Source organism: Diabrotica virgifera, chromosome 3, assembly GCF_917563875.1.
Source record: "Diabrotica virgifera virgifera chromosome 3, PGI_DIABVI_V3a".
In the NCBI taxonomy this organism is placed as follows: Eukaryota; Metazoa; Arthropoda; class Insecta; order Coleoptera; family Chrysomelidae; genus Diabrotica; species Diabrotica virgifera.
The window spans coordinates 248,518,175-248,539,564 of record NC_065445.1 but is presented as its reverse complement, the minus strand read 5'-3'; the positions used below and the strand labels follow the sequence as shown (position 1 = coordinate 248,539,564).

The window sequence follows — 21,390 nt, the reverse complement described above, 5'->3', positions numbered from 1 at the left end:
TTTATCTGGAACAATGACCCATATCCCTCTCAATGACGACACAACACTATACACTTTATGTTTCGCTGATGACCAAATTCTGATTGCTCAAGATCATGACGACTTAAGTTACATGACGCGGAAGCTAATAGAAGAATATAACAAATGGGGCCTCGAAGTCAACATTAAGAAAACTGAAGCCATGTGTATTGGAGGAACAAAGCAGTCCATTACATTAGACGATGGGGTAGAAATTAAACACTGCGATGAATACAAGTACCTGGGCATGAAGATAGCTCAAGATGGAACACTCGATGCTGCTATAAAAGACAGAAACATACAGGGTAGAAAAGCCATATCCATGATGAACGGCATTCTGTGGGACCAGACAATATCTAAAGCGAACAAACAGCTCATATACAATAGCATACTTAAAAGTGTAATCACATATTGCAGTGAAGTTTGGCCACTGAAACAAAGAGCGCAGAAAATGTTACTAGTAACAGAAATGGACTTCTGGAGAAGAGCAGCAGGCAAATCAAGAAGAGATCGGATACCGAACGAGAGAATACGAGAAATGATGGGAGTAACACATACAATAATTGATGACATAAAAACAAAACAACTGGTATGGTACGGCCATTTACAGAGAATGCCAGATGACAGGATCCCTAAACAGATTTTGGCATGGACACCACAAGGGAGAAGAAAAAGAGGAAGGCCGAGAAGAAGCTGGAGGGAGGGAATTGAAAAAGAACTAGAGGAAAGAGAAATCCCTCCAGGTCTATGGTTAAACAGAGAAGAATGGCGGTTAGGAGTCGGAAGGCGTCGGAGAACGCTGTAAACCGATAGTAGTAGTAGTAAAACTTTCACTTGTCTTTAGCAGTTGTCGCTACGACATCCACACCATCAGCAGGTTATTTTGTTGTGAATCAATAGTGGCAGCCCGAATTTTGGCTGTTCAGAGAGAATCAAATATGCACTATATGATGATATCCTAACAAGGACTGAAACCAGTCAGGGTGCTTTTTGCGCTCTCTGAACTAACTGAAATAAGACGGCTCTTGTTTCGTTTTACAAAGAAATTTTTTATATTAGTTTTACTCCTGTTCTGAGTATGGGGGACCAATATTCGTTGAAATTTTACCACGCTGGACATGCGGGAAATGATATGCAACTGTTAGATCTCCCTTGGCCTTCTTTGCTTCGGCAATTCGTTGGTTTGCAAATTTTAGAAACCACGAAAGTGTTATTACCCGACGATTGGTCCCAATAAAACTTTATTTTTGATTTTATTTTTAATTTTATGAAACTTTCACTTGTTTTAAATGAAAATAATTAAAAAAAAAACACAAAGTGATATACTGAAATTGACTTAATCATTTCAGAAATGAGATTATCTTGAAACAAAAAAATTAGAATAAAACCATGACTACCTTTGTTATCACCCAATACACTTGACATTATGCACAAACTGTCTTATCACTTAAACTTAAATTATATTATCAGATATGTCGAACTAACTTAACCCGATCCGTAAGTCGTAAGTACTATCTTAAAATAATCAAATCAACGAATAAATTCCTTAACAATTAAAACAATCAAATAGCTGGAAGAAATATCTACATTGTACATTCATATCTATTAAACAAACACACTAGAATCTAACCGTAGCATTGACAAAAAGTTTTGTTGAGAATCAGATAACAATATAGCTGTTGTAGTTTTAAATTTACTGCATTCTTTAAATGATGATGGAGTTTAATAAATTTTGTTTAATCAATTTTTTATCGATAGGTAAAATTGATAGTATGGGAGATACTGCTGTTTTTTTATAAGAATTTTACATCGTAATGCGGGATAATGCCTGGTTGCACCAACAAATCTTAAGCTCTAGTTTAGCCCAGCTCAGCTTATAGATAGGGCCTCTATAAGTCTCACGTTGCACCATAATTTTTAATTCTTATCATCTCAATCCACGTGTCAGTCCATTGTGACAAACTGAAAATTGATCTAAGACTCAATGGTGCAACTCGTATGTTTCGTAAGCTGAGCTTAAGCCACGTCTTAAACTTAAGATATGTTGGTGCAAGCAGGCATAAACCTTCTCTAAGATGAGTAAATGAAAGTAGGTGAAAAAACTAAAATAAAAAATGGGTACATTAGAACCATTAATTTTCGAAAAATGTAATTGAAGTATTTGAATAATTGTCGCATTATTGTCAATTTCTTCTCACTCTCTCGTGATATTAATGTTGATTATTTCATTCATAGGAGATTCTGACCAATAGAAAGCTACAGAAATCTGAACTAAATCGATAATTTTTGATAATCTCCCGTCGTTAAGTATATTAGGTCAGATGCCCTTCGTTGCTACGAAAAAATACATTCAGTGACATTAATGACAATTAATGTTTTAAAAATTATAAAAGTGATGACTTTCAATCGTCAAATATTTATAAAAACTGTGTGTTTAATGGTACTTACATAAATAAATTACAATAAAATTTTGGTTTTGAACAGTTTTATTCATGAAATAATCGCAACAAATTGCACTCGACCTTTGAAATTAATATAGAATTTTTGCTCTCGTGAAACTTTGACATAATTTCACTCGCCTTCGGCTCGTGAAATTAAAACTGTCAAAGTGTCACTCGGGAAAAATTCAATAATTTCAGAGCTCTTGTGCAATTACTACTGATTATTTCATTCATAGGAGATTCTGACCAATAGAAAGCTACAGAAATCTGAATTAAATCGATAATTTTTGATAATCTCCCGTCGTTAAGTATATTACGTCAGATGCCCTTCGTTGCTACGAAAAAATACATTCAGTGACATTAATGACAATTAATGTTTTAAAAATTATAAAAGTGATGATTATAAAATAAATTTAATTAGCATATTTACCTGTGGGTAAGCTCCAATTAATATTAATTCTTCCTAACACTATAACACACACAATAAGTAGAATCTTCATTTTATGCGGTCAGTCTTGAATACGATCACCACTACAATTAAATAGGTACAACTTAATTTAGTTCCTGTAGTTTTTTTAATTTCTTTTTTATCTTGGACTATTGTCATTCAGCCAGTCTAAATCAACAGTAAATACTTATATTAATGAACTTGTAAATTAGTAAAGCATGGTTATTATAATAATATTACAATTTGCCTGTCACTTAATATGTATTAAATGTTTATCAAGTCGATGACATTACTACATGACCGTAATTATTTGTTAAATTGATATATTCGTGATAGTCTCTTACGAAATTTGTGATAACCAACCACATTATCGGGTTGAATATTATTTATTTCTATCTAAAATAAAATATCGAAATTCTTTCCAATGGCTATATTCGATTCTACACTTGACTACTGTAGTCCAAGGTAATAAGGTTTTTTGCATGGCACTTCAACAGCCAGGGTAGGGGAGAGTTGGATAAAACGGGATAGTTGGATAAAACGGGATACCTAGCCCAGAGACCCAACTAGTGCTGCTATAAATCGGACAACGACGAAAACTTGTTCTCAGTCGTCATCTTAACATTCTCAGTTCGTTTTACCTCGATGCCACTATTTGATGAAAAGTTGTTGTGTTTAGAATGGTTTGGCTCTATTTTTTTGGTACTTTGTACTTTTAAGTGCGTTGTTTTCTACATTATATTGCATACAGATCTAAACATATAATTCCGGTTACTATTACATTTAAGTAAGCACTCATTAACGAATATTCTCATGTGTAGTTTATCTAATTTTACTTTCACGTTTAGGCAGGAGCCATTTTTGTTTTGAAAAATGTCTGAGTTGGACAAAACGGGACACTTATAAGTTGGATAAAATGGGATACAGTTTTTTATGTCCCGTTTTATCCATCTATTTATTTGTTAGCCTATTAATTTTTTAAATAGCGATAAAGCGTGTTTTCATATTGCAGAAAAGAACAACATATTTTTATGTGACTTTTGTTCTGATATACGTACCTAGTCCTAAATAAAATGTCTTATTTCCCATTTTGCAATAAAACATAAAAAAGGCCTATTTTTAAGTTTCTGACTACTGAAGATATTGTTTTTTCAAAAGTAAAGTTTGCTTTGCAGTTTTATATCTACTTAAATAGACTTTTTAGATAATTTTATGCAAAAATTAAATGTTGTGAACCTACCCCGTTTTATCCAACCGTGGTATGCTAAAACGTGATGTGCAGGACTTTAATAAATATTTTTTTTACTATTTTCCAGTCATTAAAAATAGCGAAAATTATGTTTTTTGTGTGCTTCAATAAATATTATACCTATAAAAAATAATTATATGATAATTTCTTTAACATTTTCTCCGTACCTAATAAAAATAAACAAGAATGGTATCCCGTTTTGTCCAACTCTCCCCTACTGAAACGTTTGTTCGACAGGCAAATATAAGAACAAATTGTAACTATTTCCTGCGTAGGATCTGGCGGGCATTTTTATTTATAAACAATTTAGTTTCAGAAAACGGCCTTCTTTCCTTTTTATTCAAATAAATGGAAAACAGTGAAACTTCGTCAATTGAGGGTTCTTTGGTACTTAATATGTGACAAAAATTTTAAAGCGATTTATTTAATTGTTTAAAATTTATTCGATATATTATATACTCGAGGTTCTGACATCTTTATACCTAAATAATTATTGTTAAAGCTAAAAAAATCCGATTTATTTTTATTTATTCACGCTCTGAAGTAAAATAACTTACTGTTACTGTTTTCCACTGTCGAATTTTATAACGAATTTCTATAAAACTCCAGGGGACGACGTAGATACCGAGCATCAGGTCGTGACCAGACACCTCGTAACGCGACAGTTCGTAACCGGACAGTTGGTAACGGACAATTCGTAACAGCGACAGTTCGTAACGGCGACACTTGGTAACGGCGACAATTCGTAACTATACAAATTCGTAACGGACAATTCGTAACGTCCAAATTGAATTATTCTGTTTATTTTTGTTAACATGTTGTTAACAAATAAATTTTGTTAACAAACAAATATTTAAATACATACAAACTTTTAACAATAGGTATTCTTAAAAGTGTATTCCTCTTATAGTTTAAGAGCTGGGAGCGGATTTTGTGCGTGATAAGTAATAAGAAAAAACTATACGGGGATATGTTGAATTAGTTGTGTACATGACTTTCACCATCGGCCGGAAACCAGAGTTGGGGCCGAGGGTAGTTATAAGGGGTCAAAGTCGCGGATTTTATTATTTTTTTTATGACGCTCATGATCGAGATAGTGCACCAAAATTTGGGAATAAGTAGGTCATGACGTACCTAAGTAAAATCTCTAGGGGCTCAACGCTGCGTGACCGACAAAGGGGTAGGGGTAGGGGTGAATATCAAAAATCTAACGGGTTTTTTGCGACGTTCGTAATTGAGATAGTGCACCAAAATTTAAGTATAAGTAGACCATGACATAAATAGTTAAAATCACCAGAGCCGGAAACCAGAGTGGGGAAGGAAGGTAGTTATAAGGGGTCAAAGTTCCGTTTTTTATTATTTTTTTTGTGACGCTCATGATCGAGATAGCTCGCCAAAATTTGGGAATAAGTAGGTCATGACGTAACTAAGTAAAATCTCCAGGAGTGGAACGCTGCGTGGTCGACAAAGGGGTGGGGCAGGGGTGAATATAAAAAATGTAAGGGGTTTTTTGCGACGTTCGTGATTGAAATAGTGCACCAAAATTTGGAAATAAGTAGACCATGTCATAACTAAGTAATATCCCCAGAGACGGAAACCAGAGTGGCGGACGAGGGTAGTTATAAGGGGTAAAAGTCGCGGTTTTTATTATTTTTTTTGTGGCGCTCATGATGGAGATATTGCACCAAAATTTGGAAGTAAGTAGGTTATGACGTAACTAAGTAAAATCTTCAGGGGCGGAACGCTGCTTGGGGTACAAAGGGGTGGTAGGCAGGGGTGAGTATAAAAATATATGGGGGTTTTTTTGCCATTCGTGATCGAGATAGTGCACCAAAATTTGGGAATAAGTAGATCATGACATTACTAAGTAAAATCTCCAGGGGCGGAACGCTGCGTGGGGGACAAATATTGTGCCGGGTCTCAAAAAAAAATATACACTGTGACTTTGACCACTTATAACTACCCTCATCCCCAACTCTGGTTTCCGGCTCTGGGGATTTTACTTACCTAAGTCATGGTCTACTTATTCCCAAATTTTGGTGCACTATCTCAATCTAGCACGTCGTAAAAAATCCCTTACATTTTTTATATTCACACCTACCCCCACCCCTTTATCGGCCACGCAGCGTTCCACCCCTGGAGGTTGTACTTAGTTACCTCATGACCTAGTTATTCCCAAATTTTGGTGCACTATCTCGATCATGAGCGTCACAAAAAAAATAATAAAAACGGCGATTTGGACCCCTTATAACTACCCTCATGCCCAACTCTGATTTCCGGCTCTGAGGATTTTACTTAGTTATGTCTTGGTCTACTTATTCCCAAATTTTGGTGCACTCTGTCAATCACGAACGTCGCAAAAAAACCCCTTATATTTTTTGTATTCACCCCTGCCCCACCCCTTTGTCGGCCAGGCAGAGTGCCACCCCTGGAGATTTTACTTTGATGCACTCTCTCGATCATGAGCGTCACAAAAAAAATAATAAAAACGGCGACTTTGAGCCCTTATAACTACCCTCATCCCCAACTCTGGTTTCCGGCTCTGGGGATTTTACTTAGTAATGTCATGATCTACTTATTCCCAAATTTTGGTCTACTATCTCAATCAAGAACGTCGCAAAAAACCCTTTATATTTTTTATATTCACCCCTACCCCCACCCCTAGAGATTTTACTTAGTTGCGTTCCGCCCCTAGAGATTTTACTTAGTTGCGTCATGACCTACTTATTCCCAAATTTTGGTGCACTATCTCGATCACAAGCGTCATAAAAAAATAATAAAATCCGCGACTTTGTCCCCTTATAACTACCCTCGGCCCCAACTCTGGTTTCCGGCCGTTGGTGAAAGTCATGTACACAACTAATTCAACATATCCCCGTATAGTTTTTCCATATTACTTATCACGCACAAAATCCGCTTCTATCTCTCCGACTATTATTGTTCCTTAAATTTGCATCCATAGACAAAGGTATAATGAAGTACTTAATTCCTGAAATCTTTAATCTGACAACCGTCTTTAGACATTCCAAACTTTTTAAATAAACATTTTGTAAGGAAAAGACAAAAGATTATAATTACCTGTTATTATAATAAATCTTGTGATTGGTAATAGCTTTGGGGCATTCAATCAACGGTTATAGTTGATAAGAGGGATGCCTTGTAATACTTTAATACTTGGTTTAAATACTTTTATTATATTCATATAACACGAAATATGAAATGCCTTAAAAATGTTTATCCTGATACTGATTCGTTAAATTGATAAACATAATTCCATTTATAACTGTAATAACAGTTAGTTTCCACGTTAACAACAATAAACAGAATATTTCAATTTGGACTTTACGAATTGTCCGTTATGAATTTGTATAGTTACGAACTGTCGCCGTTACGAAGTGTCGCCGTTACTAACTGTCGCTGTTACGAATTGTCCGTTACCAACTGTCCAGTTACGAACTGTCGCGTTACGAGATGTCATGGAACCCATCAGGTACCTCATATAACATCCTCGATGCAATATTCGTGTTCAGCGATCTCAAAAATCTCAGGATAACAAGTTTCAACGATTTTTATGATTAATTTCCATAGCACTCCAGGACACGACGTGCATTCCGGGATAAAGGGCACCAGGTACCTCTTACAGCTTCGCCGACCCAATATTACGATTCAGCGACCTTAAAAAACCTCGAGTATGAAAATTGAAATCACTTCCTTAATTATTTTCCCAGTTGTGAATTTTTATTTTTTGAACACTTTGAGATGCACTTTAGAAAATGCATTTTCCGCCTACAAGACTGCAATGTTCATTAATTTGTAACTTACGACAATTGGTCCAAAATTTTCCTGATGCTCTCCCGAATCGAATGCAGAAGGTTTTATAACGATCCGTCTTACTTTAAAGCCAAGCGTCCACAGACCCGGATCGTACGCATCGTACACAACGGATTTTAGTTTGCCTTACAATTATTGTCGATAATGCGATCCGCACGATGCGGATCAGTGGACGCGGTTACATAAGTTTCTGTACTAGGCCAGGAACCGAAGCTTTTCACCTCGCAATTTTTACAGAATGGATCGATTTGCTTGAAAATTTGAGAATAAGTAGTGAATAGTCCAAGGATCAAAATCTATATGATTCCGATGGGCGCTTTTACCATGGGGGTGGTTGCCACCCCATCTCAGGGGTGAAAGCTTTTTATTATATTTTGACCGCAAAAGTTGATAAAATCATTCATTCTAAGCAAAAAATGTTCCATACATTTTTTTGATAAAATTAATAGTTTTCGATTTATTCGCTATCGAAAGTGTTAGTTTTGTATAGAAAAAATCAATGTTTTCCGATATACCTACTCATTTACGATTCACTCAATTTTTGCCGTAGAACAAATTTTTTCAACCATGCGCTCGGGAATTAAATAACCTACAATTTTATATTGAAACATTTCTTCGTATCTCTGATGCTAATCTTTCTATGCTGAAGAAAATGGCATTTTTTACCAAACTACAAAAATTCGTTATTCGCTTTTAACTCCAGTTTTTTAAAAACTAATCATTCTAAGCCAGTCAAACTTCTAGAATCTATTAATAATACATAAATAAATAAGAATGAATAAGGCCAACGACTAAAAACACCGCTAACTTACATTATCATGCTTCCAATTGGATTTCTCCTTTCTTTTTCAAAAAAATATATTGATTTTTTAACCCTAACTTTTTTATTTTTTATCTTTGGAAGTTTGGTAAATAATAAGTTTGTAGGTTTTTACAAGATCTATAAGACTATTAATATTAAATCTTTTTAAAATCCTCAGTCGCAAAAATAGGTGATTTTGAAAGGGTTGGCAAAGGTGGTTTTTGCATGTTATTACAAGTTTTAATTGTCCATAGCTCACTCAATTTTTGCCGTAGAAAAAATTTTTGAAAACCGTTTTCTTGGGAATGAAATGAGCTACAATTTCATATTTAAACATTTTTTCGTATCTCCGACGCTAATCTTGCTATCCTGAAGAAAATGCCATTTTTTTCCAAACTACAAAAATTCGTTATTCGTTTTGAACTCTATTTTTCTTTAAACTAATCGTTCTAAGCCGGTCAAACTTCTAGAACCTATTATTAATACATAAATAAAAAAGTCCAAATAAGGTTAATGACTAATTTTAATTAGGGTGGTTATTATGGGGTTGCTTGCGATCACTTTTTCGCTGAGAAAAATGGGGACTGACATTCTTTTCATTAGAAGTCACTTAATTGTTGAGCTAGTAACTTTTTTTTATTTCTGGAGATAAATATTTTTAAGTACTTTAAATTAGTTTGAACAAGTTGTCCTCGAAAAATGCATAGTTTTCCCGTCTTTTGACTTTGAAACTACAATATTTAGTATTTGACGAAGAAGGGCCAACATATAATAAAGTATAGCTCGATTACTATTGGTCTTAAAGAAAATTTAAAAAAATGGTTTTGTTGATTTTTTTTAAAGGTTCATTTTTCTTAAGGAAAGTTGTTTTGATAAAACGAAAACTTTTGGAGTTATTAGCAGAAAACTTATTAAAAACATGGATTTTTTCGATATAAAACTAACACTTTCGATAGCGAATAAATCGAAAACTGTCAATTTTATCAAAAAATGTTTAGAACGTTTTTTGTTTAGAATGAACGTTTTTATCAACTTTTGTGATTAAAATATAATAAAAATTTCCACCCCAGAGATGGGGTGGCAACCACCCCCATGGTAGAAGCGCCTTTCGGCATGATATAGATTTTGATCCTTGGACTATCCACTACTTATTCTCAAATTTTTAAGCAAATCGATCGATTCTGTAAAAATTGCGAGGTTTTATTTTAATTTAAGCTTCATTACTTAGACTATACAAGGCAAACTAAAATCCGTTGCGTACGATGCGTCCGATGCGTACGATGCGGGTCTGTGGACGCTTGCCTTAAAGGTGTAATGCTTTATTTCCTCGCCAAATAAGGTACGTAAGTTGTGCAATAAATACCAAATGTTTACAATAAATAGGTATTTATTAAAATTAAATTTGGTACAAGTTTATAAATATAAAAGTAGGCACAAAGTCTTATTACAAAAAAGTTATTAAAGTCTCTATATGCCACACCCATTAATATACCCTTCATTGTTTCCCCCACAAAATGCGTCGTATGTCGTCCAAGCTTTAAAACCATTCCCTCTAATCCTCTGCCATTCGTCGAATATTTTTCTTACGCATTGAACATCGTTGTGGATGTCATCGTCTCTTAAACTGTCACAAGATACGTGACAGCCTTGAGGATGGTTTGGCGGATCGCACCTATTAAAAGAAAATATTACTATTATCAAACTAAAAGACAAGAACAATTCTAGAAATATTGATATATTTTTATCTAATATCTGTTATAGTAAGTATATACAGTAACCGCAATGCTACTAGACACACATCTACATTGAGCTAATACAGTCCTGGACCCTTCACGTGTTGCACTGTTTACTTTTATGCCGAGAAGTAAATAGTTAATCCTACATAGAAAAATCCATTGACGTAAAAGAAGTATTAAGTTGGGAGGATATTCGAGATGTCATTGAATAACTTAGAAATTTCTAGTGACGTCTAGAACTCCACAAAAAAGTATATAAACATAGAGAGTTGACAGTTTATGGAACAGTAGTTATAGCCAGGGAGGTAGTGTCAAATTTGACCGGAGCATTTTAGCATGGCTGGTTTCTTATTATTTAGGTAGGTGCTCCAAAGCTTATTAACAAATGATGTGTCAGCTGGCCCAAAACCGGGGATTTTAGTCAAGAAAAGGTAAAACATGAAAGTTGATGGACCAACGCTACAGCTTAAATGTCAAATATTTATATACATTACTCAGAACATTTAATGGACTTGCTTACTTGGCGCCTACCTTTCACTCAGGAAATCGGGGTTCAAATCCTGGCGCGGAAAATTGTTTTTGTTTTTTAAATTGACATTTTATTTTAAAAAATATTTATTTTTCTAATACCACGTTTTTATTATTTATACGAGACAATATAAACAAATCTGTATGTCTTTTATAGAATTATGCATAGAACTTATGAAATAGCATAATATATACATTTGATCATAAATATTATGATTCACCTTAATAAGCAAAATTACTGTACATGAACCCCTGAAGCTTCCTGAGTTAGTACGACCAATCTAAGTGAAAAAGGGGTTGGCCTCCCCACCCCACCCCCCTCCTGACATTTTTTTATCTTTTTAGACAAACTGTTTTTTGCATAATTTTCTGTGATGTAAAACCAAAAAATACATACAACCCTAATTTTTCACTTTTCTATCACCAACCCCTATTTTTAATAGCAATCTAATTATTTCCCTGTTCTCTATAATATATATATAAATGAATGTTTGTCTGTATGTCCCTTATAGAATCGTAAACTATGCATTTAATCATATAATGACCTCAAGCAAAGTTTTTGTACTTACATGAACCCAGGAAGGAGTTAATACGACCAACCTAAGTAATCATTATTTTGTGATGTCTGCGTAAATAAATTATTTACGCAGACACCACAAAACAATAAGTAGTATTGTTTATTAGAAAAAAGTGGACGAAATATTTTTGAGTATTTTTTGGTTTTCTGGTAATTTTTAGGTATTTAACTTTTAAACATTATTTGGTTCTAAGGCGGTACGAAGTTTGCCTGGTCAGCTAGGTAATACTAAAAAAATATTCTTGGACTAGTTTGGCAAAGACTAAAAAGTATAAATCATTAATTTATGAATTTTAGATTGTAAGAAAAAAGCGTCCACATGGAACAAGTGGAAGAAGGTCTGAAAACACTTGAGATTACCAATTGGAGGAACAAAGCAAGGAACAGAACAGAATGGCGGAAAATCTTAGAACAAGTCAGGAGCCAAAAAGGGTTGTCGAGCTACTGATGATGATGATGAAGAAAAAATCGTCAGCTGCATTATGTAGGTACATGGCAAAAAATGTTAGCTGCCCAAGTGAACGTGACAGAAAAATACGGAAATCCCGTATCATTTTTTCTTCATCATCATCATCAGTAGCTCGACAACCCTTTTTGGCTCCTGGCTTGTTCTAAGATTTTCCGCCATTCTGTTCTGTTCCTTGCTTTGTTCCTCCAATTGGTAATCTCAAGTGTTTTCAGACCTTCTTCCACTTGTTCCATGTGAACGCTTTTTTCTTACAATCTAAAATTCATAAATTAATGATTTATACTTTTTAGTCTTTGCCAAAATAGTCCAAGAATATTTTTTTAGTATTACCTAGCTGACCAGGCAAACTTCGTACCGCCTTAGAACCAAATAATGTTTAAAAATTAAATACCTAAAAATTACCAGAAAGCCAAAAAATACTCAAAAATATTGCGTCTACTTTTTTCTAATAAACAATACATACTTATTGTTTTGTGGTGTCTGCGTAAATAATTTATTTACGCAGACATCACAAAATAATGATTACTTAGGTTGGTCGTATTAACTCCTTCCTGGGTTCATGTAAGTACAAAAACTTTGCTTGAGGTCATTATATGATTAAATGCATAGTTTACGATTCTATAAGGGACATACAGACAAAAATTCATTTTTATATATATATAGAGAACAGGGAAATAATTAGATTGCTATTAAAAATGGGGGTTGGTGATAGAAAAGTGAAAAATTAGGGTTGTATGTATTTTTTGGTTTTACATCACATAAAATTATGCAAAAAACAGTTTGTCTAAAAAGATAAAAAAATGTCAGGAGGGGGTGGGGTGAGGAGGCCAACCCCCTTTTTCACTTAGATTGGTCGTACATAGGAACTCAGGAAGCTTCAGGGGTTCATGTACAGTAATTTTGCTTATTAAGGTGAATCATAATATTTATGATCAAATGTATATATTATGCTATTTCATAAGTTCTATGCATAATTCTATAAAAGACATACGGAATTTTTGATATTGTTTCGTATAAATAATAAAAACGGGGTATGATAAAAATAAATATTTTTCAAAATAAAATGTCAATTTAAAAAACAAAAAGAATATTCCGCGCCAGGATTTGAACCCCGATCTCCTGAGTGAAAGGTAGGCGCCATGTAAGCAAGTCCATTAAATGTTCTGAGTAACGTATATAAATATTTGACATTTAAGCTGTAGCGTTGGTCCATCAACTTTCATGTTTTACCTTTTCTTGACTAAAATCCCCGGTTTTGGGCCAGCTGACACATCATTTGTTAATAAGCTTTGGAGCACCTATAGGTCTGGATCCCGCGTATGAAAAAAAAGTTGATTAATAGCAAGCTGAAAATTTGTTAATAGCTTAACGGTGTCTAGTCGGATAAACTTTGATATATGGGAACACTGGAACAGGGGCAGTTTTAATTGTGGAACAGGTTAAAAATTTGGAACGGTCAGACCACGAAAACGGCACATTTATTTTGTCCGACAGAACAGACTTAAACTCTCCGAACAGAGATTAAACTCTCATGCAAAACTCAGACTGCTATTTATCACCTGTCATAGATCCTGTCATTTGACATATTCTACATGTTCCACTCAATAAAACTCCCATTTGGTGATAAATAGCAGTCTGATTTTTGCATGAGAGTTTAATCTCTGTTCGGAGAGTTTAAGTCTGTTCTGTCGGACAAAATAAATGTGCCGTTTTCGTGGTCTGACCGTTCCAAATTTTTAACCTGTTCCACAATTAAAACTGCTCCTGTTCCAGTGTTCCCATATATCAAAGTTTGTCCGACTAGACACCCTTAAGCTATTAACAAATTTTCAGCTTGCTATTAATCAACTTTTTTTCATACGCGGGATCCAGACCTACTACCTAAATAATAAGAAACCAGCCATGCTAAAATGCTCCGGTCAAATTTGACACTACCTCCCTGGCTATTATATTTGAAGTTTATAGTTGTCACTGTTAATCAGATTGTTTATCTGAAGTTTATAATTGTCACTGTAGTTAATCAGATTAGATGTATCCGAGATGAAAATAATAAAATACTAGTTCACGAAAAGGATGTAAAAAAGAGATGGAAAAAGTACTTTGACAGCTTAATTAAATGAAGAATTCGACAGACAGCCTGTAGAGTCAACGGAGACAGTAGCACCAATGGTCACCAAAATAACAAACGAGGAAGTGGTTCAAGCGCTTCAAAAAATAAAGAACTGAAAAGCGGTAGGACCAGATGTTATTCCTGGGGAAGTATGGAGAGCATTGGGAGAGACAGGAACAAGGTGGCTAGCAGGTTTATTTAATAGAATTATGGAAGTTGGACAAATTCCAGACGAATGGAGAAGCAGTATACTAGTACCTGTCTACTAAACAAGGGAGATATACGACAATGTACAAACTACAGGGCTATAAAACTGCTTAGCCACACCATGAAAATATGGGAAAGAGTAATTATTGATAGACGGATACGTGAAGAGACCGAAATATCCGAGAATCAATTTGGCTTTATGCAGGGCAGATCAACAACAGATGCAATTTTCATTATAAGACAGTTGATGGAAAAATACAGGCGTAAAGAAACAAACGCTCATATGGTATTCATTGATCTTGAGAAAGCATATGATAGAGTTCCTCGAGAGATTCTGTGGTGGGCACTTAATAAGAATATGTAAAGATTGTGAGGGATATGTATGAGGGAGTAACGACTATTGTTAGGACAGGTGTGGGAGAGACTGATAAATTTCATGTGAAAGTAGGATTGCACCAAGGCTCGGTGCTTAGTCCGTATTAATTCTCATTAGTTTTGGACCAGATAACAGCGAAACTACAGGGTAACTTTCCATGGTGCTTAATGTATGCTGATGATGTATTAGTAGGAAATAGTGAAAGAGACTTAAAACAAAAACTGTAACAGTGGAGGCAAGCTCTGGAGGAAAAAGGTTTAAAACTTAGTAGGACAAAGACAGAGTATTTGCAATGTTTATCTAAAGATGGAGTTACTACAAATAAAATGGTATCTTTGGATGGTGCACTGATTGTAAAAAGCAATAGTTTTAAGTACCTGGGATCGGTATTACAGAGTAATGAAGAAATAGATGGAGATGCATGCAGTAGAATTAGGGCTGGATGGACAAAGTGGAAGGAAGCGTGTAGTGTGCTGTGTGCTGTGTGACAGGAAAATTCCAATAAAGTTAAAGGGAAAATTCTATAAAACAGCCATAAGACCGGCTATGATGTACGGAACTGAATGATGGACAGTGAAAAAGAAAGAGAAACAACGAATGCATATGGCGGAAATGAGAATGCTTAGATGGATGAGTGGAGTGACAAAAAAGAATAAAATTAAAAATGAGTATATTAGGGGAAGTCTAGGTGTGGCACCAATTGATGCCAAAATGAGAGAGCAGAGGTTGAGATGGTTTGGTCATGTTCAACGTCGAGACGCTATTCACCCAATACGAAGAATAGCTGAAGTGCAGATTCCTGGAAGGAGTCGGAGAGGAAGCCCAAAGAAGACGTGGGGGGAGACGATTAGGCAGGACATGTTGGTAAAGGGGGTTGACATTGATATTACCCAAGATAGAATTGTATGGAGAAATGCAATTAGGGAAGCCGACCACGTATAGGGATAAGGCAAAGAGAATGATGATGAGTTGTCATTGTTATTGTTGTCATGTGCTAAAGTTATCAAAGTTATAAAATACATCACATACATGACATGGCGGTCACATGACATAGTGGTCACATCACATGACAGACATGAAAGATCGGATTAGCTCTTAGCTCATAAGCTTAGCAATTACATAGGTACCCATGTGTCATCTAGCGTGGTGCTTACTGTATATAATAATTCTATAGTACTACAAAATCTGAGTTGTCTGTGTGAGTTTTGTTTTATGGCGCTGGAACTAAGTCAATTAGCCAGAAAATGTGAGAAAAATTCGTTCCATTGCCGATTTCTTTGTTCATAGTTTCCTCTTCCGTTGTCTCTATTTTCGTTTTCCCTCCTCGTTTTCAAAACTCGTTTTTCGCTTTCGTTTTACCTTCAAAATGTCTGGCTATCAGTTCTACTATCTGTTCGGACGAATAATTGTAGTGTAGGTGTTTTGCATTGTTGTATAATAATTCTAGCGCGTATGTTTGTTCTGAAATACCCATTCTATCATGGTATCTCCCATTTTGCAACTCCTTGTTTATTTCTAGCTGTTGTATTTTTCCCCAGAAATAACTCAGGAACTTTTGTTCGAATTTATGCCAATTGTCCAATTCTTCTTCTTTGCTATCAAACCATAAACTCGCCTCATCTTTAAGATGGTTCCTTATCGTTTCTTTGTACGTAAATTTTGACGTTCTATTTTTTTTATTGTGTTGTACGTAATAAATAATAAACCAAGTTTTAGAATAAAGGGACCTGGCGGTGTTCAAACGAAGGTAAAAAAGAAGAAAAGAGAAAATTATTGGCAGAAAAATAGGTCGGATACACATTTTCAAAACTATACGGTCACTAAAACTGGACCCAAAGTAGCAGTAGCTAAATAAGAAGCACATTCAAATCTCTCCGATCAACTTTATATCACAGGGAAGAAGAAACAAACATATGTTAAACAGCCAAACATAGAGCAAATAAAGCAAAAGATTTTTATCCGGTTACGAAAAGGTTGTCAAAAGCAGTATATTAGTACATGTGTAAAAAAACAAGGGAGATATACAATCATGTACAAACCATAGGACCATAAAACTACTTAGTCGCTCCAAGATTATATGGTATAGAGTAATTGATAATTCACGAATCCGTCAAGAAACCGAAATATCCGATGAATCAGTTTGGATATATTCAAGGAACATCAACAACAGATTCAACAAATTTCATTGTAATCCAGTTGATGAAAAAATACAGGAATAAAGAACCAAACGCTCGTATGGTATTCATTGACCTTGAGAATGCATATGATGGAGCTCCTCAAGATTCTGTGGTGCGCACTCAGTAAGAATAAGAAAGGAGCCCCCGGTCAATATGTAAGGAAAGAGAGATGTATGAGGGAGTAACAACTAGTATTAGATCAAGTGTGGGAAAGACTGATAAATTTCATGTGAAAATAGGATTGCACCAAGGCTTGGCACTTAGCTTTTATTTATTCTCATTCGTTTTTGATCAGATAAGAGTGGTACAGGGTAACGTTCCTTGGAACTGAATGTATGCTGACTATGAAGTGTTAGTAGGAAATAGGGAAAGCGACTTAGAACAAAAACTGGAACAGAGGAGACAAGATCTTGGAGAAAAAGATTTTAAATAGATGGAGATGCATGGAGTAGACTAGGGATGAATGAATTGGAAGGAAGGGAGTGATGTATCGTATGACAGAAAAATTCCAATGAAGCTGAAGGGAAAATTCTATAAAACCAGCTATGGGGTACGGAAGAGAATGTTGGGCAGTTGAGAAGAAAAAGAAACAACGAATGAATGGCAGAAATGAAAATGCTTAGGTGAATGACACCTAGAAGACATGAAAGCATAAACTTTTATTTTACAAAACAAGTTTTGAATGTTTTCCTACTTTAAATTAACTTACCAGTATATTTGGGAAATCTGGAACAGGCCATGATCATGAGTTTGGGTATTTATGGCAGCAGTATTGAAATGTGATTCATGTTCGACAATACAAATCCAAGTTGGGATTTGCCAACGAGGGAATTTGTATTGGTGTAGTAATTCACGCGCCAAAGTACATTTGTCGTAGATTCTGCAATATGCAAAAGGAAGAACAACTAATAATAGTAATACTGCTTTGGAGACCATTTTGAAGTACCTAAAAATAAATGCAATATTATTTGAAAGGAAGATTGTATTGAAAAAACTATTTGCAAATAATGATATTGTTAACATATTGTTAATAATATCTCTTATGCCGGATGTGCCAAAAGAAGGTGGATAGCCAAATATTTCGCGAAATTTATATCGAATCAAAAAATTAAAAAACACGTGTTCAATAGTTTTCATAAATCTATCTAATGACACCAAATACGGTATCCAAACCAACGCTCTATGGGTGGGGTAGAGGGCAACTTTGAACTATTAAATAGGAACCCTAATTTATATTACAGATTTGGATTCTGCAAAAAATTCGTAAAAAACTGTAATGACTACCCTGAAAATTAGTTTGCAAACTTCTGCTCTCTATTTGTTTTCTTTGACTAGAGCCCCATCTAGCGAGACTCAAATAAAATATTAAAATAAAAGTTGTTTACTTTTTCACGTAAAATCCCAATATGCAATACAAAAAATGCAATTTGCCATTTAAGATTTCAAAGTTGGTCTCCGCACCAATCCAGATTTTCTTCATGCATACTTGCTTGTTGTATATGAATTCGTGGTCAAAAATAGATGCATCCCAAAAAAAAACCTCCGAAAAGTCCTCAGAAAACTAAAGAAGTGCGATATAAAATGTGCTTCTAGGATATAAGAATTATCATGTTTTCATGAATGCTTTACTTATGCAAAACCAGCAAAGCTCCAGTTCCGCCTTATCTTTAGAATACTACTGAACAGTGGCGGATCTAAGGGAGAATGGGGTAATTCCACTCGTAACATGCTCCAGAATAAAAGAAAAAATTTTTCTTCGTTTAACGAGATGGAGCCGTCAAAACACATTTATAACCAAAGACCTGATGGTGTGAATAAAAGACGTAGGCCCAGAGTAAGATTTAAGGACCAGGTGGAAGACAAGTAACGGATGTTAAGAGTACGAAATTGGAAAACCAAAGCGAAGGATAGGAAGGAATGGAAGTTGATTATTGAACAGTCCGAGGTCCACCAGGGGTTCTAGAGCGAGTGATGATGAACGTTTTATTACAAACTATTGTACAATGGAAGGTGCTACAGCTGAAGTTGCTCAACAATTATTACAGAGGTTATTAATTCCCAGTGTTGTCAAACTAGGGTTGAGACTGATAATCTGATTAGAAGAAATGGTCAACGGGGAAGCCTTCATGATCATCAAAGCCAACTTTCCTGTTTTTGACTTAGAATACCTAAAAGACCTTACGATTGAGATATAGTAAAATAAACTGGCACCGTCTTACGTAGAAGATAAAATAATTAGAGACAATGACGAAGAGTTTCAAATTAATGGGAATATGCATGAACCAGGATTTATAAGAGTCATTTCCTACACAGTTGATGAAGATGAGCCTGCAGAAGAACCGATTAGCGGGTACTACTGTACCTGTCAATCTGGTGCGAGAACTATGGGTACTTGTGCTCATATAACCAGTGTGTTATGGTTTTTAGGCTTTGCAAGATATCAACCCAATATTAAGTATCCTGATAGGTCGTTAGTTAATACGACATAATGATGCATCTAACTGAAGATAGTCCATAGAGCACTCCATAGAGCACTCGACTCCAATAACTTCAGAAGGCTGTAGCTCGAGAACAGTAGTTATTCAGCCTCAGGTTCCATTTACTTTTTTAATCTACACATCGAGAAGTATGATTGACCAAACTTTTGTTAAATTTGACCGGGACCACTTTTCCATAACAAGTGTTGCGGGGTCCTTTCATCAGATACAAAACAGTGCCAGAAAATAACATAATAGGCAGATCAGATGAAAACCCTGAGAAAACAGAATTAGAAGCAGAATTAGAGGAAGCAATAAAAAGGATAAAGACTGGGAAAGTTCGTGAGAGCGATGAAGTTAGTACATAAATGTTGAAATATATATGTAGAGGAAAGCAAAAAAAAATTATTATACATTCTAAGTCTAAAATGGTAGAAAAAAAATTACCTACAGAATAGTCAAAGGCAATAATTGTACCACTGCACAAGAAGGGAAAGCTAAAGACTGTCAGAATTGTAGAGGCATGTCCCTATTAGGTGTATATATTTTATATTATGAAATAATAACAAACACAATAATCAGAATAAAAATAGAACATAAACTAGATACCAACTAGATACTAGATAGAAATTAATAAATAATTTCTATAAAAATATTAAAATAATAAAATAATAAAAAGTAATATATTAAAAATTCTATAAAATTAAAATATTTAATTTTATAATTCCAATAGTGTGAATAATTAATATATTATTTTAAATTAAAATTAAAGTTAATATAAATAATAACATTTTACGTATAAAGAGTATTTAGACAATGGCATGCAAAAGTTCATAGAGAAATCCTTAACAGAACCATAAAACTTACAACCTCGCGGGGAGGGAAATTATAGACTTAAATTAAGAAGTAATGTAGGGGGCTTTTGAGAAGACGGCGCGAATTTTGAATTTAGAACAGGTAATAAATGTTTAATTCTTGGAATGGAAAAAAGAAGACAATTAAAGACATAACAGTAGATGTAAAACCTGAAAGAATTAAATTTGAGTGTTAAAAAAACACATAAATAAAATATTAAAACATATCTGACTATGATCAATTTTTAATGAGGAAGAACCAGAAACCATAAAATAACTGATTTTATTAGAAATATCCTGTGTTATAAACAAATAGACAAAAGTTTTAAAAATTTTTAAAAAATAAAAAAAATTAAATTACAAAAAGTATGAATTGCAGCAACGCAACAATATACCTATATTATTTTATTAAATTATATAAATTTGAATTGAAATAATAATTATATTAAACAAAGAGTTTATGCGCAATTATAATATGTATATACACATACCTTGTTTTGCACTGAAAAAATATTACTGACTATGTGACACAAAGAAACTTTCCTCTTTTTATACTATGGATATCTAAAGATTAGAATCCAAAAAGTTAGAATCCACAACAAAACTGTGGTCTTGAATAAAATATATTGTGCAGTTTACCTTTCGCAGATTACAGAGACGGACGAGCCGTATCAGACCTAAAAGTTTTATAACTGTGTTATAAATGTAAGCGAAGTGTGTTTCACTTTCACTACTCTTTGTAAATATAATTTACCATCCAGAACAAAGTAAAAGTACCTACTGTAGGTCGTACCCTTGTAAATGGCTTATTGTACACCTTGTAGTTATTCCTGTATGGAATCCTGTATCAGTTTGTACAGGTCTAGTAGATGGGTACCATATAGTTTCTTGGAACCACATGTTAATCTCTAAGAAGTGTTTGATGCCTGCAATCTAATGCTCCGCAGTGTTGCACGATATGGTTGATTGTTTTAGGTAGTCTGCCAGAGTCTACACCTTGAGTCTAATCGTATATAAGTACCTCTCGACTGGTGCATGTCCAATAAGGGAGTTGTTATGATTCCAATAATATTCCTGATTGTTTTTCACA

The 21,390-nt window shown here is 34.5% G+C and overlaps 2 protein-coding genes across 3 annotated transcripts in view; both read right to left on the bottom strand.

Annotated features, from left to right (window-relative positions):
- LOC114337795 (lipase member H-A-like) overlaps window positions 1-3,265 on the bottom strand; it is a 36,765-nt gene extending 33,500 nt beyond the window's left edge. The window contains exon 1 of one of the 2 annotated variants that reach the window (XM_028288329.2): window positions 2,890-3,265. In XM_028288329.2, coding sequence (XP_028144130.2) covers window positions 2,890-2,959 — 70 coding nt within the window. In that variant the 5' untranslated portion in view covers window positions 2,960-3,265. Of the gene's footprint in view, window positions 1-1,415; window positions 1,636-2,889 lie in introns of those variants that run through there. The other variant, XM_028288330.2, reaches the window with a different exon arrangement.
- Window positions 3,266-10,158: 6,893 nt separating this feature from the next.
- On the bottom strand, window positions 10,159-20,923 carry LOC126881666 (alpha-lactalbumin-like). The gene is made up of 3 exons (XM_050646054.1): window positions 20,792-20,923; window positions 17,679-17,915; window positions 10,159-10,461 (listed from the first exon to the last, which is right to left on the bottom strand). The coding sequence occupies exons 2-3, from the start codon at window positions 17,903-17,905 to the stop codon at window positions 10,257-10,259; spliced, it is 432 nt and encodes a 143-aa protein (XP_050502011.1). The 5' UTR covers window positions 17,906-17,915; window positions 20,792-20,923; the 3' UTR covers window positions 10,159-10,256.
- Window positions 20,924-21,390: the final 467 nt, after the last annotated feature.

What these genes read in the sequence shown, in the direction of transcription:
- LOC126881666 (XM_050646054.1), bottom strand. Translation starts at nt 17,905, where the DNA reads ATGGTCTCCAAAGCAGTATTACTATTATTAGTTGTTCTTCCTTTTGCA. An exon ending in CAGATTTCCCAAATATACTG is followed by an intron (nt 10,462 to 17,678) that starts GTAAGTTAATTT and finishes TTCTTTTAATAG; the next exon opens with GTGCGATCCGCCAAACCATC.